At 48.0% G+C, this 25424-nt stretch overlaps 1 protein-coding gene across 3 annotated transcripts; it reads right to left on the bottom strand.

Annotated features, from left to right (window-relative positions):
• Positions 1-2945: 2945 nt before the first annotated feature.
• SESN2 (sestrin 2) lies at positions 2946-24857 on the bottom strand. Of its 3 annotated transcripts, none has more exons than XM_043996179.1 (10): positions 24458-24857; positions 11770-11835; positions 10467-10661; positions 9098-9280; positions 8140-8352; positions 7841-7991; positions 6696-6814; positions 6150-6340; positions 5545-5689; positions 2946-4503 (listed from the first exon to the last, which is right to left on the bottom strand). In XM_043996179.1, the coding sequence occupies exons 1-10, from the start codon at positions 24539-24541 to the stop codon at positions 4417-4419; spliced, it is 1434 nt and encodes a 477-aa protein (XP_043852114.1). In that variant the 5' UTR covers positions 24542-24857; the 3' UTR covers positions 2946-4416. The 3 variants fall into 3 exon arrangements, with proteins under 3 accessions (XP_043852114.1, XP_043852116.1, XP_043852115.1); XM_043996181.1 differs by lacking the exon at positions 24458-24857 and adding an exon at positions 22608-22624; XM_043996180.1 differs by lacking the exon at positions 11770-11835.
• Positions 24858-25424: the final 567 nt, after the last annotated feature.

Genomic DNA, 25424 nt, shown 5'->3' on the forward strand with positions numbered 1-25424 from the left:
GCCTTTGTGGCCTGAGGAGCAGAGAGATGGTTTGAGAGATCCACAGCCACCCCTCACCCAACTCCTCCAGCCACCACCAGTGGGGGATGGCCCTCCCTCAATAGGGAAACTTTCCATAGTCAGATGATCACCCCCATCAATCTTCTATAAAAGTATCTGCTTATCCTGTGCCATGCCTTCTCCCCATGAAAAGAAGTCCAAAGATTTCTCTCTTGGTTTCCCTTCCCCAGCTCCTAAATAAACTGTCATCTTATTCTACTGGATTTATGTGCAAGAGGGTATAATTCTTTTTTTGTGTGTGTGTTTTAGGGGGTATAATTCTTTTGTTTTTTGTAGGCAATAGGGGTTAAGTGACTTGCCCAGGGTCACACAGCTAGTAAGTGTCACATGTCTGAGGTCAGATTTGAACTCAGGTCCCTGGTACTTTGACCACTGAGCCATCTAGCTGCCCCGGTATAATTCTTTAAAGAAGAATTCCTAAGGACCCCAAACCCCCACCCCTATCTAAAACCACCTACCCTATTTCCCCATAACAGTTGCAAACTCATCTTATTCTTCCAGTAATGCTATAGGGATGGGGATAATGTTGTTAACATAAAGAGGCCTTTCATGGGCAAACAACCATTGTAATATATTGGCATAGAGGCATTCAACAAATGGTTGAGTCATGTGGACTTGTTTGTAGAAATGGAGTTTATGGGGATAATTCAAGGTCAGGTCATTGCCATCTAAAATTACAAGAGGTTATTCTTAAGGAGTTTGGACTTGAGACCAGTGTAGATCATGCAAGGTGGAGACTGAGCTGTGGAACAGATCACTGCAGGGAGTAAAATTTAAGCACCTACTATGTACCTAGCAACACATGATGACCTGGTGGCTAGAATCATGCATGGGAAGCTCACTCCCTCTCATGGACTGAGAGAAGGCTGACTACATATGAATACAGACTTCAAAAAATTCTGGTGAACTCAAGCAATCAATGAGATTGGACCTGGAGCATGATCACCCACTGAATTATTGTCCATAATTGCCCAGATAAAACACTGACTTATGGTAATTCAAGTACAATTTTAAAAATAAATTATCATTAATCTTTTTTTTTTTTCAGGGTAATGAGGGTTAAGTGACTAGCCCAGGGTCACAAAGCTAGTAAGTGTCAGGTGTCTGAGGCTGGATTTTAATTCAGGCCCTCCTGAATCCAGGGCCATCTAGCTGCCCCAATCTTTTGTTTTTATTGCCAAAATTTTTTTTCAGTATTTCTCACCCCCAGTAGAGCTATCCTAAAAAGAAAAAGAAATAATTAGCAAAACTAATCAACATATTGAAAGTCAGAACCATGTATAATATTCCACACCTGTAGCCCTCCCACCTCTCCAAAGGAGGGATGCCTTCATTAGTAGATATGAACAGTCTCACACCAACCACCACCACCAAAGTAATGTCAAAATACATCCCAAAAGGCCACCTATGGAGTTTGGAGGGAATGACATGAATCACACAGGATGAAGGCTGGACTGTTTGTCATCTGTACTGCTCAGATGTCTTATCTACTCTTTCAGGCCTGTCTCATCTACTCCCTGTTGGACAGTCTTTTCAGTTGCATCTGACTCTTCAAGACTGTGTTTTAAGGGGTTTTTTTGGTTTGTTTTGTTTTTGATGGGGCAATGAGGGTTAAGTGACTCGCCCAGGGTCACAGCTAGTGTCAAGTGTCTGAGGCCGGATTTGAACCTAGGTCCTCCTGAATCCAGGGTGGGTGATTTATCCATTGTGCCACCTAACTGCCCCCTTAAGGTTTTCTTGGTAAAGATACTGGAGTGGTTTGACATTTCCTTCTTGGCTCATTTGACAGATGAGGAAACTGAGGCAGACAGGGTTGAGTGACTTGCCCTGGTTCCAAGTCCAGTCCCCTACCCACCTCAAGAACCTACTATGTGCCAAGTATAGTGCTAAGTACTAGGGTTATTGTTAAGTTGTTAAAAATGTCGATTAGATGGATCTCTCTGGTGTTTTTTGGAAATTTCATTTGATCCTTACAACCACCCTACCTGGAGGACGCCATGACAGCTACCTAGTTTTACAGGTAAGCCTCAAGGATATACAGTAAATGTTGGAGGTCATATCCTACACCTCGTCTCTCCTGTTCCATTAATCTGTGTTTTGTCTCCCAGAGGCCCGTGGGGGGAGGGGGGACAAGAAAGGAAGCTCAGTGACTGCCAAATAAAGGTTTCAGTTGGCATCATTCCTGGCACAAGAGTAAGCAACAGATGAGGGGCAGCTAGATGGCGCAGTGGATAGAGCCCTGGCCCTGGAGTCAGGAGGACCTGAGTTCAAATATGGCCTCAGACACTTAACACTTACTAGCTGTGTGACCCTGGGCAAGTCACTTAACCCCAATTGCCTCACTTAAAAAAAAAAAAAAGAGTAAGCAACAGATGTCCCAGGAAGAGAGCACCATGAGGTCCAGGGGATGGGGGACTGGGTTGGTTTGAGAAGACACCGATTCTATGAGAATAGAAGATAAGCAGGCAGGGAAGGCATGTGGCTAATTGCCTGCCACCTAGTCCTGCCAACCTCCATGACTCCCCTCAGCTACAGCCTGAAGGTTGCCCAATCCTTTCCATGATACAAGGCCCACCCTCAAAAGAATGGAGCAGAGATGGGAATCTCCTGTCCCATGGTCTCCCCAACACCAATCCCACTCCAGATCTTAGCAGGTGAACCACCCCCCTGGGGGGCAGTTAGGTGGTACAGTGGATAGAGCACTGGCCCTGGATTCAGGAGTACCTGAGTTCAAATCCAGCCTCAGACACTTGACACTTACTAGCTGTGTGACCCTAGACAAGTCACTTAACCCTCATTGCCCCGCCCCAAGAAAAAAGAAAGTAGAAGAACCTCACCCTGCCAAAAATTGCAGCGATTTAAATAAAAACCAGACCAAACCAAAAGAAAAACAACCTTAGTGAATCTTTTATTTGTCAATATGGAGTATGTAGCAAAGTAACAAACATTTCTGCATTGAAACACTGTTTTCCTCCCCAGCCTTTTCCCTTTGTGAAATCCATAGGGACAATATACATCTTTGGGGTCCTGGCTTGCGGCCGGGCAGTCTATAGCATGGCCCGGCCTTGACATACCAGCCATTGATTTCACCATGACCTGCATGATGAGTCGGCGCATCTGACCCACATCTCCTCACCATCCCCCACGCATCTCCTCCCCCCCAGCCAGAACCTCAGCATGGATGGGGGGGGGTCCTATGGATGGTTTGGGGGAGGGACACAGAGGGAACGGAGCAGGAACAGCAGCTTATTTATGAAGGATGACGACTTTCAACAACTCCCAAGTGTCCAGGAGAAAGAGAGCACAAAGACTTGGGAAAGATGGCAAACAGAATTCACAGTTTTCTTATGAGAGAAAGTGCAATGTGGAATGGCTCTTGCCCTTCTGGGGGTTTCTGGACCCAGGGACACAGGGGTGAAGAGTGGGGTGGGGGAGAATTTAGGGTCCTAAGGACCTCTGGGTTTGCTCCTATGTGGAGGCTGTATAAGTTGATTATAAATGCCGGAACCAGAGGGTTCCCCATTTTATAAATGAGGAAACATCCTCAGAGAGGGCCATGGGCCAAGCCTCAAGTCCCACAGCTAGCCAGCCAGTGGCAAAGCTGGTCAAGGAACTAAGATTGTCTGACATCAATCAATCTTCTTCCCATACCCCTCCTGCCTTGATCTCTGCTGGGGATCCCCACTGCCAGCAGTGGGAGAAGAGAAACAAGACTGGGGGGACAAGAATCATGAAAGCAGATCCAGGGACTCTCAGATAATCTCTGACTGCCCAGGCTCCTTGGGCTATCAGGGCTAGAAGAATAGGCTTAGGGGGCAGGGGCCTTGGCAGTGCCCCTGCTTCCCCAACCCCACGGAGTGTCAGCCCAGTTTAGCGCAGGTGCTACCCCAGACTGTGATGTTTCCTCTTCATGCAGGAGCTGCAGCCTACTGAACCCAGTACATGCCGCCTTCCAGTGGCTTAGAACAGTCCCCTTTGAAGTGACTTCTCCTCCTGACCTTGGTGATGGAGAAGGTTGCGTTTCCAAGGTGAAAGGTGTGAAGCAAGGATGAGAGAGCATGCCCTGGGAGGTCCCTGCCCCTCTCAGCAGCCAGGCTGGGGGCCCAGAGCAGACAGAGAGGTGCTTTTGGTTCCAACTGGGAAGGGGAAAAGGGATGGAGAAGAGTGGGAGGCCCAGAGGCACTTGATTTCCAAGGTTTCACAGACAAGACTAGCCTGTGGCCAGTGAGATGGAGAGGGAATGTGATATGGGAAGAGACCAATAGTCTGTAGGTCAGAAAAGACAACCAGAAAGGAAGCTGACCCCCAGCCAAAGTAGTGTCCAGTCTGGAGCTGGGAGGGCCACGGTGTCCGCCATCAGGTCATGTAGCGGGTAATGGCGCGGAGGGCGTAGAGGAGGGCTGCTTGCATCCGGGCCTCTAGCAGCAGCAGGTTCACGTGCACCTGGAGGAGGGAGGGAAAGCAGCAGAGAAGACACTGTTGGTCAAGCTGAGACCCTTTTATATTCCCATTTTCCTAGGACTGACTAGTCCAAAGGTCTTACCTCCCCCCGCCCTATCTCACTGTTGAAGTCAACCAACATGAACAAGGAAGTACTAGAAACTCCATTTCTCAAAAGCTGAGCCCATGTGCCTGGCCTCAATGCATCTGACTGCCCTTGTAAGCTGGGAGGTCTCAGCTTGACTCCCTGCCTTTGTTTCCAAGATGCCTCATGCTATCCCACCCTAGAACTGGACAGACCCTCTGACAGAAGGTCAGAGCTAGAAGGGCCCTTAGAACACAGGATGTCAGAGCTGGGAGGGCCCTTAGAACACAGGATGTCAGAGCTAGAAGGGCTCTTAGAACACAGGATGTCAGAGCTGGGAGGGCCCTTACAACACAGGATGTCAGAGCTAGAAAGGACTTAGAACACAGGATGTCAGAGCTGGGAGGGCCCTTAGAACACAGGCTGTCAGAGCTAGAAGGGCTCTTAGAACACAGGATGTCAGAACTGGGAAGGGCCTTAGATCCCAGAATGTCAGAACTGGGAAGGGACTTAGAACATAGGATGTCAGAGCTGGGAGGGGCTTTAGACCATATTTTTAGTGGTAAAAAGGGAACTTAAAACAGAATGTTGGGGCAGCTAGGTGGCGCAGTGGATAAAGTACTGGCCCTGGCTTCAGGAGGACCTGAGTTGAAATCCGACCTCAGACACTTGACACTTACCAGCTGTGTGACCCTGGGCAAGTCACTTAACTCACTGCCTCACAAAAAAAAAAACCCCAAATAAAAACCAAAACAACAGAGAATGTCAGGGCTAGGGAAAAAACTCTTTCCAGGGCCGGTGTTCACTGTGCCACCTAGCTGCCCTAGCCCCCAATTTTTTTACCACAAACTCCACCCACCTTTCCTGTGCCTGCTGAGCTAACTGCAAGGCTCCCTGCTTCCCCTAAAGTCACAGTCCCTGAACCCCTTGCCCTGCAGGAAGGCCAGTGTCCACATTACCTTCTCAGAGTGCCGGAAGTGCCTCCAAAAGTGATTGTACATCCTCTTGGTTGTCTTCTCTGGGTAACAGGCCACAGTTTTGATGTAGACCTTGAGGTTCCTCTCCAAGAGCTGGTTCACTTCCCCATAATCATAGTCATCATACCTAAAGAGGAGCCCCACCAAACAGTATTGACCACCTGCTTCCAAAGGGAAGCCCCGCCCCTCCCACAGCCTGCCCCCTCCCCCTGGGAGAAGGCTCCAAGGAGGAAAGGTGAGCGAGGAGAGGAGACTTCACAGGTCAGTCAAGTTGATTCCTCAGACCTTCCTAAGGTGGTCACCAGGTGGAGGGTCCCAGACCAGTGGGTATGAACCCACTAGAGCTGGGGCGTCAAACTCCATTTCTATTAGAGTTTCACTATATTAGAGATGCAGAAATGACTCTCTCCCCCTCTCCCAACCTGAAAGGTGACAGAAAGGTCCCACAGCCTCCTTGTGGGCAGGCTACCTGCTCTCCCCCCTCCCCTCAGGACACCACTTAGGTGGTAAAGGATCAACAAAGCCTTGTGGACTGAAAACCAGTGAGAAGCCCACATCTGTCCTAAGATGAGTGGGTGGCTTCTCACCTAATGCCAAAGACGCAATGGATGTAGTTCCAGATGGCCCTGCGGAGCATAGAGGTGTCCACGCCGCTGTGCATGGCGATGGTATTGTAGGTCAGGGTGTACACCACCTGGAATTTCTCATCCAGCAGCTGCCCCACCTCTGGGTAGAGCCGCTGGATCAGCGAGTAGCCGTGGTCTTCCCAGGTGTAGTCCTGAGGACCAGAGGGTGGAGGAGGCCTGCTGAGTGCTGGGCCAGCAGCAGCCCAGCCACCACTCTTGGCTCCCGGTGCCCATGCCCCCAGAGTCACTTTTCATCTACCTAAAAGGAATTCTGGGTCTAAAGGAGCCCTGGGGGTGGGAGGAGATCCAGCAGGCTAGAGTGGAACCGTACAGGGTCACCTCCTCCATTGCTAGCAGCTCTGCGGGGGTCTCCTCACCTACCTCCAGTAACCACTGTCTCTGGGGCTGGATATCTAGACTGGAGACAGTTTCCAGTGTCTAATTATTCCCCCCAACCCTGGGTGAGTTGGGAAGGAATCTCATCTCTCCAAGGTAAGGGAGGGCTACCTGGGCTCGGAAGGTTGGAGGGGCCTGGGTGCCTCGCCGAGTGAAGTCCTCATACCCAAAAGTGGGATCTTCCACAAAACACAGGACATCGGGGGATGGAGTAAGTTCTAGGATGTCACCTGTGGTCAAACCAGAGGAAAGGAAGAGTCGAGTTAGTGTGGGGACACCTGCTCCCCAGCCCCCCTGCTCTAGTGAGAGGAAGGCTGAAAGGCATGATTAGAAGCAACTCTAAAGGTGCTGCTATCCATGCCCCAGCCTACCCCAGCCCCAGCACCAAATGTGAGTCACCTCCACCAAATGGCCTTTCCTTGATCCCACTCTCTCTCTCCTGTTTTCCATACCCTTTAATTTCATTTTTCTCAGTTATGTCCTGCCCTGGAAAAGGCCTCAGATCAGGGCCCAGAGACTGTGTGCGCACCTTCAGAGTCCCTGCTGAGCTAAGCTTGCAGAGACTCACCAGGGGATTGGCCTGGGGTGATGAAAGGTTTTCACCACAGCTGCAAACCCATGCTGCTCTCTAAGGCATAGGGGTCTGTAACTAGGATGAGAAAAGGCCTGTCCTCACAGAGGAAGGCACTTATCTTTGCTATACTGACTCACGTTAAGATTAAGCCTTTGTTTCACAACATGACTAATGGAGAAATGTTTAATGTGATTGCACATATATAACTTATAAGCAGATTGCCTTGTCTTGGGGAGGGAAAAATGAAATTCGAAATTGAAAAAAAAAAATAAATAAAAGATTAACTTTGTTCTCATTTGAATCATCAGTGTTGGCATCCATGTCTGATCTCCCTTTATCCCCTCCCTCCCTTGTGGCTGATCTTAGCCTCCTCCTATTGGACTGTAGAATCCAAAGGCAAGACCACCACCCTTGCCCCAGCACCACAAGCCCTCCCTCCATCCTCATCCCCTTCCTCTAACTAGAATCAGCTCCCTTAGCTCTAACTAGGATTCTAGCAGTCCCAGCATAGACAAATGCACTGTGACTACTGCTCCCCTGCATGTAAAGAACCCTGGGAAATGCACATATCCATATCTACTGATCTTATGTTAGGGGTGAATGACTTTCTTCCCAAGGAGATCCTCTCTAGTCATTAGGCTGATGTGACTCCCCTCCACACCCCAGACCCCAGTCGCTTTACTTGTTGGGGCCACCAGCAAGCTCTCAGACTTCTCCAGCTCAAAGCGGCTCTCCATCTCCTCCTGAGATGCAGCCTCTTCCTGGAGCTGGCATTCCTGTAGGACCTTCATTCGCTCCATCAAGGCCTCTACTTCCCGAACAGCATCAAAGCCCTGTGAATGGAAGAGGAGGAAGAGACTAGTGGCTACCTTCACCTGTCATTCCCCTCAAAAGCTTCCTAAGCTTAGGCTGGGCTCACCGTTCCTCCCTCCCCTCCCTCTGGTGCCAGGCCTACCCCAGATCCTCAACCTTGCTACTTACCCCACAAGTGCCAAGGGCGTCTCCGTTGGGAGGACTGTTCTGCCCACTGGGTGGTGAGGGCACCGGGAGGACAGGGTTGCCTTCTGGATCCCCTTCAGGGAGGATGCCACAGCCAAAAACAAAGGATGCCAAGGAGTGATAATGGGTGAGCAAGACGACTGCCTGGATGAGCTCAGCCAGAGACCAGCTGTGTTCACCGGTGGTCAGAAGAGCCTGCAAGATAATCCCCAATCCCCTGCTTGTGACACCCGTCTAGGGTTGAATCCCTTTACTAGTCTACAGGCTGACTTGTTCCCCTCACGCTTAACCCCACACATTACCCAAAGAACTCAGCAAGGCTTTGGCCAGTCCTCAAGCTAGGAGAACTTTTGTGTAGATTAATGGAAAGGCAACAATGACATTCCTTCTAGATGGGGGGGGGGGTCCCCAAACTACCCAGCATCAGTTCTCTCTTTGCCTTTTCTCCCCCATTCTTTGTCATCTTTCCCTCTCACCTAATCTATACCCCATTCTATTGATTCATCCCGCACAGGGATAGGACTATTAGGGATCTCAGGGGATATTGGAACTTGAAGAGATCTCAGAATGAAGAATGTTAGGACCTATGATATCTAGATCATGTGGTCCAACTCTTATTTCACACAAGGGGAAAGTGAGGCTTTAAAAGAAGTGGCTTATATGTGGCAGCTAAGTGGCCCAGTGCAAAGAATGCTGAACTTGGAGACTGGAAGGATCTGAGTTCAAATCCTGGCTCAAATAATTCCTAAACTCTGTGAATCTGGAAGTTGCTTCACCTTCCAGCCTCCATTTCCTCATCTGTAAAATGGGTAATAGTACTGCCTCCCCCACAAGGTTGTGAGGTTCCAATGAGACAACACATATAAAGCACTTTACCAATCTTAAAGCCCTATAGCAATGCTAGCCATTATAATAATTATTGTGAAGTTCTCCCCCTTACCTCAATGTGCTCCTTGGTGACGAGCCAGGGCCGATGGGCCAGCAGCTTGTTGATCTCATTGAGGTTGCGGAGTTTCTGGGGGACTCGGTGGATACCAAGGAGCCACTCGGGGTCTCCACCTGCTTGCAAGAACTCAGCCATGTGGAAGCTGATCAGGTAGGAGCACTGGTGCCTAGCAGAGGCCTAAAGGGGGGTGGGGGAGACAGATGAGGGCTAAGGGAGGGGCTGGGGCCTCCTAGGCTCCTCTCTTGTCTGGCCCTTCCTAGGGTTTTCTAATCAGGGTGGGAAGATTGAGGAGGCACCTGCTGGATAGCCACACCCCGGGCAGTAGAACCAAACACAATCAACACTCCAAAGGGGTGGGTGGGGAAGGGGAGATCAAAGGTCAGGCCATGTGTCTATGGATATGCCTCTAGAATTTTCATCTTGACCCTTCCAAAGGCTGCCTCCAATCTCCACCTCTGTCTTCACCCCAATTTATCCTGGTCTGTCCCTATTTGCATGTCGTCTCCCTCTTAGATTATGAACTCCTGGAGAGAAGAGCCAGCTTGTTTTGCCTGTCTTTGTATCCCCAGAACTTGGTACAGTGCCTAGCTTAATACCTCTTGGTCATCTTTTTGTCATCTGCCCTGCTGCCCTTCCTCTACCTCCTGCTTTCAAAACTTTAGATGGGTGACCCTGGACCAGTCACTTAAACAGTTTGCCTAAGTTTCCCCATCTGTAAAGTGAGCTGCAGAAGGAAATGGTCAACGGCTCCTCTATCTTGGCTGAGAAAATCCAGCCAAAGGGCCACGAAGAGTTAGTTGGACACAACTGGAACAGCAAATGAGAACGTAACTTCCTGGAGGGTAGGGGATGCCTTACTTTTGTATTTCTGCAGACAACTTGGCTTCTCATGAATTCCTCTCTGCCAGCTTGCCACTAGCCCACAGACACTCCAGAACAGGAAAAGCAACCCTAGCCCGACTCTGGGGCCCTTTGCTTCCCCCCAAGACTGCTGTTCCTGTCCCCCACCCCCAAATTGTCAACAATCACAACTTTGCCCTGCCAAAGCACCCTAAGACCCTGCCATGCATCCTGCGACTTGTGGCCTTTTCCATCTCTGCTTTTTTATTATTTGTTCCTTCATTCACTCACTTACTCAATGACCTTCAAAATTTCTACTGGATGTACTAGAAAATAGAACAACAGCTGCTCCCAACTCTGTAAAGTAGGAAGTACAAGTATTATAACTCATTTAATGGATGAAGAAAATTTTAAGGAAGCCCAAGTCACACTGTGAGTGAGTTTAGCTGCTGGGACTAGAACCCAGTCCCCAGGGCTGCTTCTCCTCTTCTCCACCCCAAAGATCAGCCAGCCAGGTGCTCACCATGATGGCAATGTAGTGCCTCCAGGGGCAGGGCAGGGGTCCATCCACCCGCAACAGCAGGCCCTGCATCTTCCAGAAGCTGTTGAGGTAGTCAGGGTGCAGGCCCATCACCAGCATGACATTGTCTGGGCGTCCAAAGGCTGAAACCTCCAGACCCAGCTGATGCTCAATGGCCTCTGGCCGCTGCTGTAGGATCTAACAGGATAGGGAAGGGTTACACTCTTGAGTCCTCTCTGGACTCCCACCCCTTCAAGTCAGAGCTAGGCTCAGGCTCAGGGGTGATTTAAAAAACCCAGATGTAACAAAGGGGACAGTCATCATTCATATTCTTGACAAATGTTTCACTGGATAAAATGAGGTGAATTTATGCATTCATCTATGGATCCTTAACAAGTTGACCCTCCCATCCCATCCCACCCCCCCAAAATGATAGGAAACAAGACAACAAAAGCAAAACAAAATCACAAAACCATGAAGAGCCACTAGGCATTGACCTTAAGAAACTACAAGAAGGTTTTATTAATGGTAACATAGCAATGAGGCTGAGGGAGAAAGAGATCTGCCAGCATTCAATTCGACTCATTTTCCAAGACCCCCTATCGTGTAGAATGAGAAATGAATGCTTGTGGCTCTTTCATCTTCCTCCCTTCAATTTAACTTCAACACTTGTAGGGTATGGAATAATTCAACTCCAGGCACAGGAGCTGGCCAAGGTCTGACACACCCTCTATACCTCATCTGTTCTGGGTCTCTAATTCTTCCTGACAGCCAAGGATCCTCTGGGATCTGGCCCAGACAAGACGAGGAAGAAAATATGCCAGAACTGCCCAGAGCTCCCCAGAAGAACAGGATCCCCAGGCTACTCATTACCCCGAGAACCCATCCATCTAAATGAGATGCTAAGTGAGAAATGTTGGAAGTCACCAACCACTGAACTGAACCCCTGGGTCCCTTCAGGATCAAGAAATCCAGACAGACAAGCAGGAGAGGACATATCGGAGGACTTCCCAGTCCTTTAATTCCCTGCCCCCAATCAGGCCCAGGGCTGATCCAGGGAAACCTAATATTTAAAAATCTAGACTCCTAACCCAAGCATGGTAGGGCAATGATTCACATTACAGAGAAATGCTTTACCTTACCAAGTCCTGCCTTTTCAGTCTGTTCATGGGCCCATAATTATTTAAAAGTGCTTCTCCTGCACCCCTTTCTCCCAAGTTTCCCTGGCCTCCCCCCACCCCTATCTCTTCCTCAGAGCTCAGATTCTTCTCCCTCAAGCCCAGCCAGAGATGTCTTGCTCACTCACCTCCTCCACTGGCATGAAGGCACTAGGGCCCCGGGGGAGCTTGCGAGTGGGGACTACCTTCTGTTCCTAAGGGAAAAAAATATTCCCATCAATGAGGGTCAGAACAGGGGTGGAAGTGCCCCTCTTCCTCCTGTCATCTCACAGGCCTGAATTTGGAAGAAATCCTTAGGACCTAGAGCTGGCAGAGACCTTAGGTGTCAAAATACATGGCCTGCACCTTGAGCCCAAATTGGATTGAAATGTATTTGGGAAATATTTAACCAAATAAATATATAACGCAACCTAGATAATGTCAGCATGTGGTTTTCTAGGCTACTCGGCAGTGATCACTGGTACATTTTAGGGGTTTCCAGTGGGGGAAAAGACTCCAGCCTCTCCCTAGCCCCAGGCAGAACACTTTAACTCCAGCTTAACCACTCAATTCACAGGGTGTGGCTTTAGGCAGGTCACTTCCCCTGGGGGGGGGGGGGCCTTCAGTTTTCTTATTCATAAGAGGAGGGCAGGGGATCTCTCAGAGCTTTTAAACCTTGCTTCAGGGACTCCCCAGCAGGTGCCAGCTTTAGCTTCAGTCACCCTCACCTCCTCAGGCCTCAGAGGCCTAATCTCCCTCTCTTCCCCTCCTCCAAAATAAACTCAGTCTGGAAGATAAGGAGCTGCTGACTAAGCAAATCCCCTTCCTCATCCCTCCCAAGCAGAGGACAGATGGAAACAGCTCACAAGGGGGTGGAACCAGCCCTAGCCAGCTGGGGAACTGAGCCAGGAAGGTTCCCAGGATAAGGATGGGGAGACAGGTCAAACTGGCCTCAGGAAATCTTTCAACCCTTGGGAAGTCGGGGTGGGACAAGCTCACCTGGCGAGTGTTTGTAATTGTCTCCCTCCCACCCACCCCCTCTTCTGTGGGCCTGCAGGGTCAGTTTGCCACTGAGATCACCCAGGATAGGAGCTGGTGGGTGACTTGAGTTTCCATCAAAGGGTTCCTCCTGCAGTTCCATCCCTTCCCTCTCCTCTATTGGCTTCCCTGCTTAGTTTTTTTGCAGGGCAATGAGGGTTAAGTAACTTGCCCAGGGTCACACAGCTATTAAGTGTTAAGTGTCTGCCCTCTAGGCCCGGGGCAGCTAGGTGGCACAGTGGATAGAGCACCGGCCCTGGAGTCAGGAGGACCTGAGTTCAAATCTGACCTCAGACACTTAACACTTACTGGCTGTGTGACCCTGGGCAAGTCACTTAACCCCAATTGCCTCACTAAAATTTAAAAAAAAAGAAAAGGCCCAAGCTCCCAGCTTTCTTCACAACAGCCTGGAAACAGAAAGAAGCCAGGAAGCAGAGAGGGCATTTCAGGCATGGGAGGTGGTCAGGAATCTGGAGATGGGGTGCCCTGTACAAGGGCGCACAGATGGTAAATTCCAGAATGGCCAGAGCTGGGATCTAAACCCAGGACTTCCTGTCTGATCCTAAAGAGAACTAGACAGGATCATTTAGGGCCAAATGAGATAATGGCTATAAAGGGCATAGTGCCCAGCATACAGTAGGCACTTAATAAAATGCTTGTTCCCCCCTTTTTTTTTCTTCAACAATAGCACTTCCCCCTTTCCCCCAACTCTGCAGTCCCAAGTCACTTCCCCTAGGGCTGGTTCTTTGATAAAATAAACTTGGGAACTAAAAGGCACTTAATCTAATTCTCTCATTTTATAGATGAGGAAACTGAGGTCCAGAAATCTGCCCCAAGTCGCACAGATAGTTAAGTAACAGTCAGGATTTGAACCCAGGTCCTCAGTCACAAGTCTAGCGCTCTTTCCACTATACAATGTTTAACCTAGGGTAAATTCAGTGGAGGTGGGGGGGAGAGGGGAAGAGGGACAGGTTAGGAAAAGAATGGTTACTTTTTTTTACCCATGACCTCTGCTGGTCCATGCCTCCATGTTTTCTTGGGCCCTGGTTCCTGACCCTCCCCCACCCCCATACCCCATAAGGTAAAGGTCTATCTACAAGACCAAAGCACTAGCTGTCCTTCCCTAGTTAAGGTATCCCTAGGGGTTCTGTGCTAAATTTTCATGAACTTGGCTGGCCAGGAGAACAAAGATATAGAGAGACAACAGCCCCTCAACTCCCTCTTTTTTTCCCCCTCTATTTTTTGGTCTGATGCTTCCCAAGTCCAGTTACTCCATACTGTTATGGACCCCCCATCCCTGGCTCGGAGACCAGTGCATTGATGGCCAAAATTCAACTCACCTAAAAGGGAGCTATGGCCTTAAATTCTTTCTCCCTTTCCTCCTCTCTTTTTCTTAAAGGTACCACCCACCACCATTCTTTCTCCTTTCCTTCTCTATTTGTATTAAAAATACCCCCACACTTGACATGTACTAGCTGTGTGACCCTGGGCAAGTCACTTAACCCTCATTGCCCCACAAAGAAAAAAAAGAAAAAAAGGAAAAAAAAAAAAGAGTAGGACATGACTGAAACAAACCATTCCCCTCTTTTTCAGGTTTAACATTCCTCATTTCTCCAGTCTGTGGAGGAGGAGGTCAGAGATCACTCCATGGCTTTCAGCTCTCCTCATCATCAGGGTCATCTGTCTGTATACAGTCTAGCCTGTCAGTGTTCTTCCCAAAACATGCCAACCAGACGAAAATCTGCTTCAATGTCACCTCCAAACCCTCCCTTGACCCGCACCGGGGTCAGAAGGGATTTCTTGCCCTCTGTTCCTCCCAGAGTAGATTTCTTTCTGTGGCTCCTTTCAGAGTTTAGCTTAAGTAGAGACCTCCAGGGATCACAGGGTGTTTGTTTTTCCCCAACAACAATTTCACCCCCCCATATACCTTTTCTTCCTCATACAAGTTAAACTCCTTGAAGGCAGTTTCCTTTTATCTGCATATTAACCATGCCTAGCACATGGTAAATGCTTAAAAATAAATGCTTGTTGGAACATTGAGATTTCACTTCACACCCTACAAATTAGCAAAAATGTAGTCCCTGTTGGAGAGGTTGTATATGAAAAGAGAGACACTAATGCACAGTTGGGGAAATTGGCCCAACCATTCTGGAAAGCCATCTGGAATGATTCCAAGAGAGTCGACTAAGACATCTTTATATTTTGATTCAGAGAACACCCTGGCTAAGGCATATACTGTAAGGAGATCAATGATAAAAAATAAAGGCTCCATATACAGAAACATATTTCAAGTTTTTGTAATAGCAAAAACCTGGAAACAAAGTGGATGCCCATCCACCTGGAAGGAGCTAAACAAAGTTGTGGGCAGCTATGGTGGTGCAGTGGATTAGAGCGACAGGCCCGGAGTCAGGAAGACCTGAGTTCAAATCCCACCCCAGACACTTATTAGTTGTGTGACCCTGGGCAAGTCACTTCACCCTATTTGCCTCCATTTCCTCATCTGTAAAATGAACTGGAGAAGGAAATGGCAAACCACTCCTGTATCCCAAAGGGGGTACAAAGAGTCTGAAATGACTGGCGGATAAAACCCAACAAAAAACAAAGTTGTGGTACCTTAATGTGTACTTACTAGGCAGTAAGAAATAATAAATATAATAAAGAGAAACATGGGAAGACTCATATGAACTGATGCAAAGTAAGCAGACCCAGGAAAACAAGAGACACAATGACTCCAACAGTAGAAGTGGAAAAAACAATAGCAAAACAATAGAAATGGAATGCCTCTATAATATGATCTTAAATTTGAGATCTATAAGTTTGATCTCAAGTAAGAGATATTAATAAAGTTCCTCCTTCCCTTCTTTGAAGAATGGATGGAGGGGTGGGGGAATGCAGCAGTTAGATGACACAGTGGATAGAGTATAGGCCTGGAGTCAGCAGGACCTGACCAGCTATGTGTGTGTGGCCCCTGGGCAAGTCATCTAACCCTCATTGCCTCACACACACAAAAAAGGATTATGGGTAGAGCACTGCAGATGATGTCACACTTTCTTGATGTGTTGTTTAGGTTTGCTGAATTGTTAAGAGGGATGACTGTCATTATCATCATTGTTCAGACTTCACTTACCACCAGGTCTCCTATCTGGTGATAACTTTATTCCTTGGTGTCTGTCTTTTTAGTGCACTCCTGCTGAGCTCTGGCAAAAATGTAATACAGGGTTATGTTGGTAAATGTTTAACAATCCAGTTCTCTGGAGGAGTGTGGGTGTGTAAATGATGCACTCATGTTTCCAAATTATATTGCATCATTTACACTTTTAAAAGTCATGGGGCAGCTAGGTGGCACAGTGGATAAAGTCTTGGATTCAGGAGGACCTGAGTTCAAATCCGATCTCAGACACTTGACATTTCCTGGCTATGTGACCCTGGGCAAGTCACTTAACCCCCATTGCCCTACCCCCCCCCCCAAATCTAGACAACCAACAAAACCATGAATCAAGATCTGATTTGTTAAAGCCCTGATATGTAATGATTCAAGCTAGAGCTGCTGCCAGCCCATCACTGACTACAGACCGCCTGGACAGAAAGAGGTAGTAGATGAATTTGAGAGCATGAGCGTGGCCCAGAGGCATCATGATATATAGAGGCAATGAGGTACTTCAGTTATCCAGACATTTGCTAGATGGAGGGTTTGCTGTCTCTTTCTGTCCATTCCCCCTCTATCTAGTCTTCTTCCTTCTCTCTGCAAAAGTACAGTAGCTAATCATTTCTTGACTTGCCTTAGTGTTAATCTCATCTTTCAAAAGGTGGAGGATGCGGCAAGAGGAAGTTTCTATTCTAGTGGCTGGTGTGGCAATAATAACCCTGGGGGTAACAGGAGGTCAGTGATCACTCCATAATTGGCTGCATTTTAGATTTTTGGAAAACAGATTTCAAAGGGTTCTGAAAAGATAGGGAAGATCCCATGGAGCTTCAGGGGAAGTTACCCCAGGAGGAATATGGGATGCTCTAGACAAAAATGGGGAACAGTTCTGAGGAGCAATAATGGGATTTGTCAGAAGACACCTATGTGCCCGAACAACTACCGACTTATTTAGATTTTATTTTATTTTTTTGATGTCCTCTATGGTCCAGCTTGCCCACCCTAAAAAACCTAGACATAAGAAATCTTTTTTTCTCCTTTTTTTTTGGGAGGCAATCCAGGCTAAGTGACTTGCCCAGGGTCACACAGTTAAGTGTGCCTGATTTGAACTGGGGTCCTCCTGACTCCAGAGCCAGCTGCTCCTTACTTAGATTTTAAAAAGAACTGTACAGAAAATGGATGAAATTGAGGCCAGCTAACAAAATGCTTGTCAGGAATTCTGTAAGTTCAGAATGAGCTGAGTTGGCTGAAGAATTTTGGAGAATAAAAAGGGTTTTTTTTTTTTTAAAGCTATATTGGGAGAAAAAGGAAAATCAAAGAAAGGAAAGGAGCTTTGCTTGAAATGGAGGAGATAGAGTGATAAAAGAGAGAGAAGGCAGAATTGCTCAATCTCTTTTTTGTTTCTGTTCTCTGTGCAAAAAGGGGAATGACCTTTACTTTGGAAAGGAAAGAACAGGAAATTTGATACTCAGGTAAGGAGAATGTAAGAGAGGACTTGGTCCTTGATAAATTCATGCCCCCTGGTCCAGATGAACTACAGTCCTAGGGTCCCAAAGATTTGGCAGATGGGAGTCAGCAAGTCAGATATTTGAAAGATCACACAAAATGGGAGAAGGATAACAAACTGACAAAAGCAAATGTTGTACACCCATTTCCAAACTACAGAACTATAGTTCTAGGCTATTGAGCTGTTCCTGGAAAAATTGAGAATGGATTAAAGAGATGGTGGGTGAACATCTTCAAGAGGGAAGCCATTAAGTCCAAGAACCAATATGGCTTCATCAAGAACAGGTCATGCCAGAGTGACCTCAAATCTTTTCTTTTTTGCTGGGGGGAGGGTGGTATAGGGGGGATGACACCTGCTAAATTAGCAGACAAGTGGAAAACTGAAAAACTATGGAAACAGTCTACCCCAATTTTAGCCAAGCTATTGATAATGTGATAATGTGTCTCAACAAATAACTCAATTAGATGGATTCCCAATTGGGGAAAAACAAACTCAGGTGTTAATGGTGAAATATCAGTGTTGGGGCAGAGGGGGATCCTTAGCTCTGTAGGCAAGGTCATCAAATCTGCCAGTGACACAAAGCTGTAAAGAAAAGGCAACAGAGTAGCTGACAGAGTCAAGATCCAGGAGGATCTTGGATCGATTAAGACCAAATTCAAAAGGAATGAATATAAAGTCTTGTACTTGGGTAAAAACAACTTTACACATAGATGGTAGAAGCATGTTAGATAACTAGTGGGTTTGTTTGGTTTTTTTTCCTGGAAAATGATCTGGGGGTTATAGTGGTCTATGTTTTTAAACTTTTATTTGTATCTCTAGTGCTTAGCACAGTGTCGGACACATAGTAGGTGCTTGATAAATATTTATTGACTGACTGAAACTTCAATATGAGGTAGTAGTGTGATGTAGATGACAAGAAAGCTAGTATAATCATGAATTGTACTGAAGCAGGAATAGGTTGGAGGACTCTATTTCTGCCTCCTCTTTTTTTTTTTTTTTTGGGTGAGGCAATGAGGGTTAAGTGACTTGCCCAGGATCATACAGCTAGTAAATGCCAAGTGTCTAAGGCCAGATTTGAACTCAGGTCCTCCGGACTCCAGAGCCAGTGCTTTATCCACTGCACCACCTAGCTGCCCTGCTTGGAGGACCATATGGAAGTGGTAGCTTCAGCTCAAATCAGGCCTCTGAAACTTATTAGTTATGTGTCCCCAGTTAAGTCATTTAACCCTGATTGCCTTAAAAAAAAAGTACTGTGTGTAGTTCTGGGCATCAGGCTTGAAGAATGACATGGAAAATGTGAAAAATAACCAGAGGGAGGCAAAGCAGGTAGATGAAGGGTAGTGATATGCTGGCAAATGTTTAACAACTGGATCTCCAAAAACCAGAGGCCATTCTTTTACATTTAATTTTTTCCCCTATCACTTTCTTAAGTCCAGACAATCAACAAAACAATAAATCAAGATTTGAGTTTTGGTGCTTGCTGATTCAGGGTGTAAATGCTCACACTAAAAATTTAATGAGCTAGGAACTGGTTCCATCATACGCCTGGGAAGGGCTGAAGTAACTTACTTAGGCCAGAGAAGAGAAGACTTGGGTGGGACATAATTGTCTTTAAGCAAGGTGGTGGAGCTAGACATCAGGACGCTGTACCTGGAGTTAGAGGATCTGAGTTCAAATCTGACCTCAGATACTTCCTGGCTCTGTGACCCAGAGCAATTTACTTTACCCAGATGTCTCACTTTCCTCTTCTCTAAAATGAACTGGAGAAAGAAATAAAAGTCAAACCAGTTCAGCATCTTTGCCAAGAAAACCCCAAATGGGGTCCAGGAGACTCAGAAACAAAAGGTGGATGGGCCGTCTAGGGAGGTGTTGGCTCCCTGCCTCCTTTAAAGGTCCTCAAGCAGAGGCTGGACATTGTTGGGTATACTACAGCTTTCATTTCAATGGGTTGGAAATAGATGTTCTCCCAGGTCTCAAACTTTGTGATACACTTTATTTATAGAGTCCACCAGACATAGTACTGGGGATAAAAAGATAAATTCCAGTCCCTAATCTTTAGGTGGCCCATTCTACCGGACTGTCCACTCAAAAAGGGCAGACAGGTGACATTTCTTAATGATCCCTGATTTCACTAGGCCTGTGATTCCATCACTACAGGGAACTCCCATCATTACAGGGAAACTCCCTTCAGGGATTCAGACACATTTCTGCTGGTCTGTAACTTATGGAAAGTTGCTAGGGGCACTAGGAGGGCTGTGTCTCCATTAGCTAAAATGCTTCCCTCTAAAAACTTCCTCAGAAGCAGACGTGAAACCAGGTCTTTCTTCTTCTGTAAGCCTCATTTTACAAAGGAGGAAAATGAAATTCAGACTGGAGTCCCTGAGGTATCAATCACCTGTGTGCCCACAGGCAAGTCATAGCCTCCTTGGACTTCAGTTTTCTCGTTCTGTAAAACAAAGGGACTGGAATAGCCGATCTCAAGCCCCCTTTTGGTTTTGTTTTGGTTTTTTTTTTGCGCAGGGCAATGGGGGTTAAGTGACCTGCCCAGGGTCACACAGCTAGTAAGTGTCAAGTGTCTGAGGCTGGATTTGAACTCGGGTCCTCCTGAATCCAGGGCCGGTGCTTTATCCACTGTGCAACCTAGCTGCTCCCCCCACCCCTTGCTTTTGACTCTAAATCTATGATCCTAAGTGGATGGCACAAGATCACATGTGACCTCAGCTGGGTGGAGAAGTAGATGAAGCACTTGAATCAAAAAGACCTAAGTTCAAATCCAGTCTTAGACACTTACTAGCTGAGTGACCCTGGGAAAGTCACTTCATCCTGTTTGCCTCAGTTTCCTTATCTGTAAAAATGAGCTAGAGAAGGAAATGGCAAACCACTCCAGTATCTTTGCCAAAAAACAAACGAACTAACTCAAATGGGGTCAGGAAGAGTCAGTCACGATTGAACAGCTCCAGACTTCAAATCTAAGGATACTTCCTTCCCTGGAACATGGTTAAATACTTGATAAATTTTTCTCATTTATTTTTCCCTTTGTAGCCTCAGGGGGTACAGTGGAAGTACAGGGGGATATACACAGAGATAGCTGCTCCTCCCCTAGCACAAAACCTAGAGTTCCCAGCTGTTTGATGAATATTTCAGGAAGGAGAAATATAAGACAACTGTGATTCAGTGGAAAAATACAGGATTTGCATCCACAAGACCAGGATTTGAATTCCAGCCCTACTTCTTACAGCCTGAGTGACTCTGGGCAAGTGACTTAACCTCTCTAAACCTCAATTTCCTGCTCTTCGACATCGAAGAGGCTGGATTAGATGAACTCTGAGATCCCTTCTAGGTGTCACAGTTTGGGACTGTAGTCAGTTCCTGTAGCCACTTGCAGGCTCTGGTCCCAGGCGGCTAAAAGAACCCCAGAGAAGTCCCGGTAGGAGACTTGGAGCTAGGCCCAGCAAATAGACCCACAGCGAGATAGTAGGATATTTACAAAGCTCTCTAAAGGCTCTAGAAACCCTTCCCCATTTATCACATGCCCTTCATTGAGCTCAACCCCCTAAATTTAAATCAAGATACATTAATTGAAGAACAATTTTTCATAAGGATTTAGGAAAGAAGAGGATCTTAGAGCACATCACCCCTCCCCCCCACAACATCCTCCCTTTTTTCCTGATAAGAAAACTGAGCTCAGAAAAGGGAAATGACCTGATCAAAGTTACATGGTGCATTAGTGTTTAGGACACAGATCTCATGCTGAGCTCCACTCAGCGGGTTCTGAGTCTGCCTGGGGAAAAAAGAGCCAAATGCAAAAGAGAACAAGAGAAATCCGACTCTTCTTGGTCTTCCTTCACTCCCCGCCCCCCCATGCAATTTATAAACACTCTACAGTCCTAGGTCTTGACACTCCATCTCCCATGTCCGAGCCTTTGCCTCTAATGCCCTCCCACCTTACCTCCGTTTCTTCAGTTTCCCAGGCTTCCTTCCAGCTATAGCTTCCAGATCCCACCTTTCTCAGGCCCTCCAGCAGCAGGTCCCTTCCCTTTGAGATTACCTCCCAACTATTGTGTGTATATATCTTTATTATTCTCACATTTGCCTCCCCCTTTAGAAAGGGAACTCCTTGAGGGCAGGGACAGTTTTTGTCTTTTCTTTCTCAACTCCAGTACTTAGCACTGGGCCAGGCACCGAATAAAATGCTTAAGAGTTAATGCTTGGGGCAGCTAGGTGGGGCAGTGGATAAAGCACCCACCCTGGATTCAGGAGAACCAGAGTTTAAATCTGACCTCAGACACTTGACACTTACTAGCTGTGTGACCCTGGGCAATATCCCTCATTGCCCCACTTTAAAAAAAAATGCTTGTGGACTGACCCCTAGTTTTAGAGTTACCTGGGGAACAGAAAGTTTAAGTGATTTGCAAAGTGTAAAACCAGAGGCACTCCCCCTCCAGTTCTGAGGCTCTCTCTCTAATGGTTATAAATATCCCTTAGTCAGCACTTAGTGAAGGCAGACTATGGTTAGTCGGTAACCGGAAGGGTCAGGGGCCTCTCGCTTTCTTGAATATTAAAATCCTTTCAATGGTTTCCTATGGTCTATGCAGTAATGTTCCAAAGGATTGGCCTGGCATTCCTGACCTCTACACCTTTCCGTGCCAACCTACCTTTCTAATCTTGATTCTGATTATTCCTAATCATGTATTCTGTGTGCATGTGAGTGTTTTTTAAGCAGGGCAATGAGGGTTAAGTGACTTGCCCAGGGTCACACAGCTAGTTAAGTGTCAAGTGTCTGAGGCCGGATTTGAACTCAAGGGAGTCCTGAATCCGGGCGGTGCGCCACCTAGCTGCCCCTCCTAATCATGTATTCTAACCAAATTAGCCTACCCATTATATGGTTTGGGGCCCCTGGTCCCAAACTCTGACCTCACCTCTATCTCTATTTCCCATGCTATAGCATCTGTAGAGCCTTCCCGAATTCCTCTAATCAAAAATGCGCTCTCCTCCTTGGAGCCCCAAATCATCCTGTTGTTCACACTCTTGTAAGAGTTATGTGTCTTCCTAGCGTTTCCCCTACTGGGCTTTGTTGAGTTCCAAGGGGGTGAGGTCTTGGTTATCTAAATCAGTGATGTCAGCCCACAAATAGAACACAGGGCCACTAATCTGTACACACAAAGCCACAGATTGACTCAGTTTTAAGATGTAATATTATCTAGGGTCCCCCCCCCTATTTCTTTCGTTAAATATTTCCCAATTACATTTCAATCTAGTTTGAACTGCACTGGGGAGCGCTGCAGGTGAAGGTTGCCCACCTCCGATCTAAATCCTGCTTGCCCCGTCCTTTAGCGCTGCTCCTAATAGGTGTGGAATCAGAGTTGGTCGGATCGATTTTGTTGTTGAGGGACCGAAATGACTGTCTGGGGGATTTGGGGCTCAGGGTCTGTCCAGGAATGTGCCCTCCAACGGACTCCACGTCTGCCAAGCGCTCTCGTGAAACAGCCTGCTCTACAAAGGAAAACGGATTTCCTAGTAGGAATACTCATTAACTTGTCCGTCACCACACAGACATCTTCCGCTGCTGATACGGGGATTCCGAAGTTTTCCACTGGGGAATGATTCTATCAGGTGAGGGGGAATGGCCTCCGGAGAGCTCGGCCTTCCTTCTCCCAGCGCCAAGCCCTCTCCCTCCTCCACCTAACACACCTGGAGGTGGGAGGATGGGGGAGGGGGAGGAGGGGGGGGAGTAGTAGCTCGCACAGACACTAGGCTGCAGCTTTCTTTTTTTTCCACGTCCGGAAGCAACCATATAGTCTATCACAGTAGCCCTAGGAGGTCGGGGAGGTAGTTCTTGGGTCCTCCTTTATTAGGGAAGATAGTAGTGGGGAAAAGAGGAAGATCTCTGAGGACTCGAGTTCAAATCTAGCTTCCACTATCTACGTGACTTTATTCAAGTCACAATCTACAGTCTCAGTTTTTTCCGAATCTGTAAAATTCTGATGCTTATTAACTCTGGTCTGGATACATAGAAGACACCCCTAGGTGAAGAGTTGCTAGTTTAATGGGCAACCCCATTAAATAAAAACCCCATTAATAAGGCACCCCCCCCATATGACTTCAGACAGACATAACTGAAACTTCAGGCAGGTAGAAGGAAAAGGGCAAACAATGTTTACAAGTTCTGGAAGGAGATTCGGTCAGGAGAATGGTCTGATCTGAATCGGACGAGTTTAGTCAAGGAAGGCTTCCTGGAGGAGGGGACCCCGGTACAGCTCATAGTTCAACAACGTTTTCCAGCTTACAAAGCCCTTTCCTCATGACAACGAGGTGAGTAAGGGAGGTCGGACAAGCGTTTAGCTTCAAGTCAGAGATGAGTTAAGAAGGGCCCTAAGTCACACAGCTAACAAGTGCCTGGGCCTATCGAACTGACCACTAGTTTGAGGCTGAAAGCTGCTTTTCCTCAATCCCCTTTTGCCCCAAGGAGGACGGTCTCTACCAAGCTCCTAAATCCTGCCAGGACCTCCCACTGCGCTACTTAAGTGCTTTGTCCACCCCAGTCCAGGGAGCACCTTGCTCCTGGCGGTCCGGGTTCGCTCTTTTTTGCTCTTCCCTTCCCCCCACACCTGGGTCCGAGGTCTTCCTTCTCTAGGAAAGAGGACGGAGGGGCCGGACCCGGTGGCATCGTCAAGTGTCCCGAAAGTCCCCTAGTCCCCCCAAAGGGGGAGGATTTTGCGACCACCTCCCCAAAGGCAGAACTCTAAGACCACGACTAGGGAAGGAAGAGGACAGAGTCGGCTCCGACGGGCCCAGGCATGCCTAGGCTTAGAGACTGCGCTAACTGGGCAAGCCACGGGCCAGCCTGTGAAGCCCCTCCTTCCCTCAACCCCCCCACTCCGTCCCTAAGAAGCCGTCCAGAGCTCGTCCCCAGGGCAGGCGGGCAGAGGAGGAGGAAGAGGAAGGGGAGGAGGGCAGCGGCGGCCAGTTGATGCAACCCCAGAGCCAGGTTACAGTCGTGCCCCTAGTCCTCAGCTCCCGATCCCGAAGCTGAGGTAGTCGTCGAGCCTGTCCCGTTGCCGGGAGAGCCGGACACAGGACCGCGCCCCCTCCAGGACTAGGGGCCGGGGGGGGGGGGGGGGACGCCTGGGGAGAGGTTCGGGCCACTCACCTCGGCGGCCCCGGCGCCGCCGCACTGGGCGTAGGGGATGTAGCCCTGGATTCCGGCGCAGTTCTCCGCGTCGGCAACGATCATGGTGCCAGCCAGCGCGCACCTCCCCTGCGGGGCCCGCGGAGACGGCCACGGGGGTGCAGCACGCAAGCGGGTCCCGGGGTCGCCGACGTTCCCGGCGAGGCGGGGCTCTGCACCTGTCCACAGCCCCACGGTTCTGTACGGGAAGGGTCCGTGGCTACCCGAGGGCCGTCCCAGGTTCTAGAATGGCCCCGGGAGGTTTTAGGATTCTAGAGTGAAGAGCGTCTTGGCTACCACAGCTCACCGACATCCCCAAGTCCGACAGCCTCTAGCTTCTCTGGATCCGACCTCGGCTACAGAGACCTACCCAGCCGCAGGTCGGGGGGGTGGGGTTGGGGGCGGGGACACAAAAGCCTCAGGCTCCGGCCAATGACCTACTGCAGATCGGGTAGAAGGCGGAGACGCCTTCCCTCTTCGAACAGCTTCTCTCAACGGTCGTCCAATGGGCTCGGGAAAGCTCTGGAATATCTGGGAGTTGTAGTTTTACCCTGGAGGATGTTGCAAACTTTTGCAAGAGGGTTACTCATAAACAAGTAAATGAGAAACAAGAGACCGAGAGTGACAGTCCCAGATAGTCATTTCGACCGCATGATGAAATGCGACTTTTTAGGGGTTGGGCAGGGCATCTGGGTTTAGAATTTCAAGCCAATTCATGCTGCAGATTTTAAGTTCCTGGTGAGATTGTTTAGGGTCTCAGACTGGGTTTTTGGTGGGAATTGTGCATATTGAACATTGCTGGAACTAATTGCAGGTGTGAACCCGAAGGAATCTTCAAAGGTTTCTTTCAATATATTCACCTTGCCCTCAAGAAGGTCTGCACACCAAACGTACCAGACAAAAGAGAATCCAGCCTGTATTTGAAGTTCTCCTTGAAGAGATTTCGTAA

This window comes from Dromiciops gliroides, chromosome 3, assembly GCF_019393635.1.
Source record: "Dromiciops gliroides isolate mDroGli1 chromosome 3, mDroGli1.pri, whole genome shotgun sequence".
Lineage (NCBI taxonomy): Eukaryota > Metazoa > Chordata > Mammalia > Microbiotheria > Microbiotheriidae > Dromiciops > Dromiciops gliroides.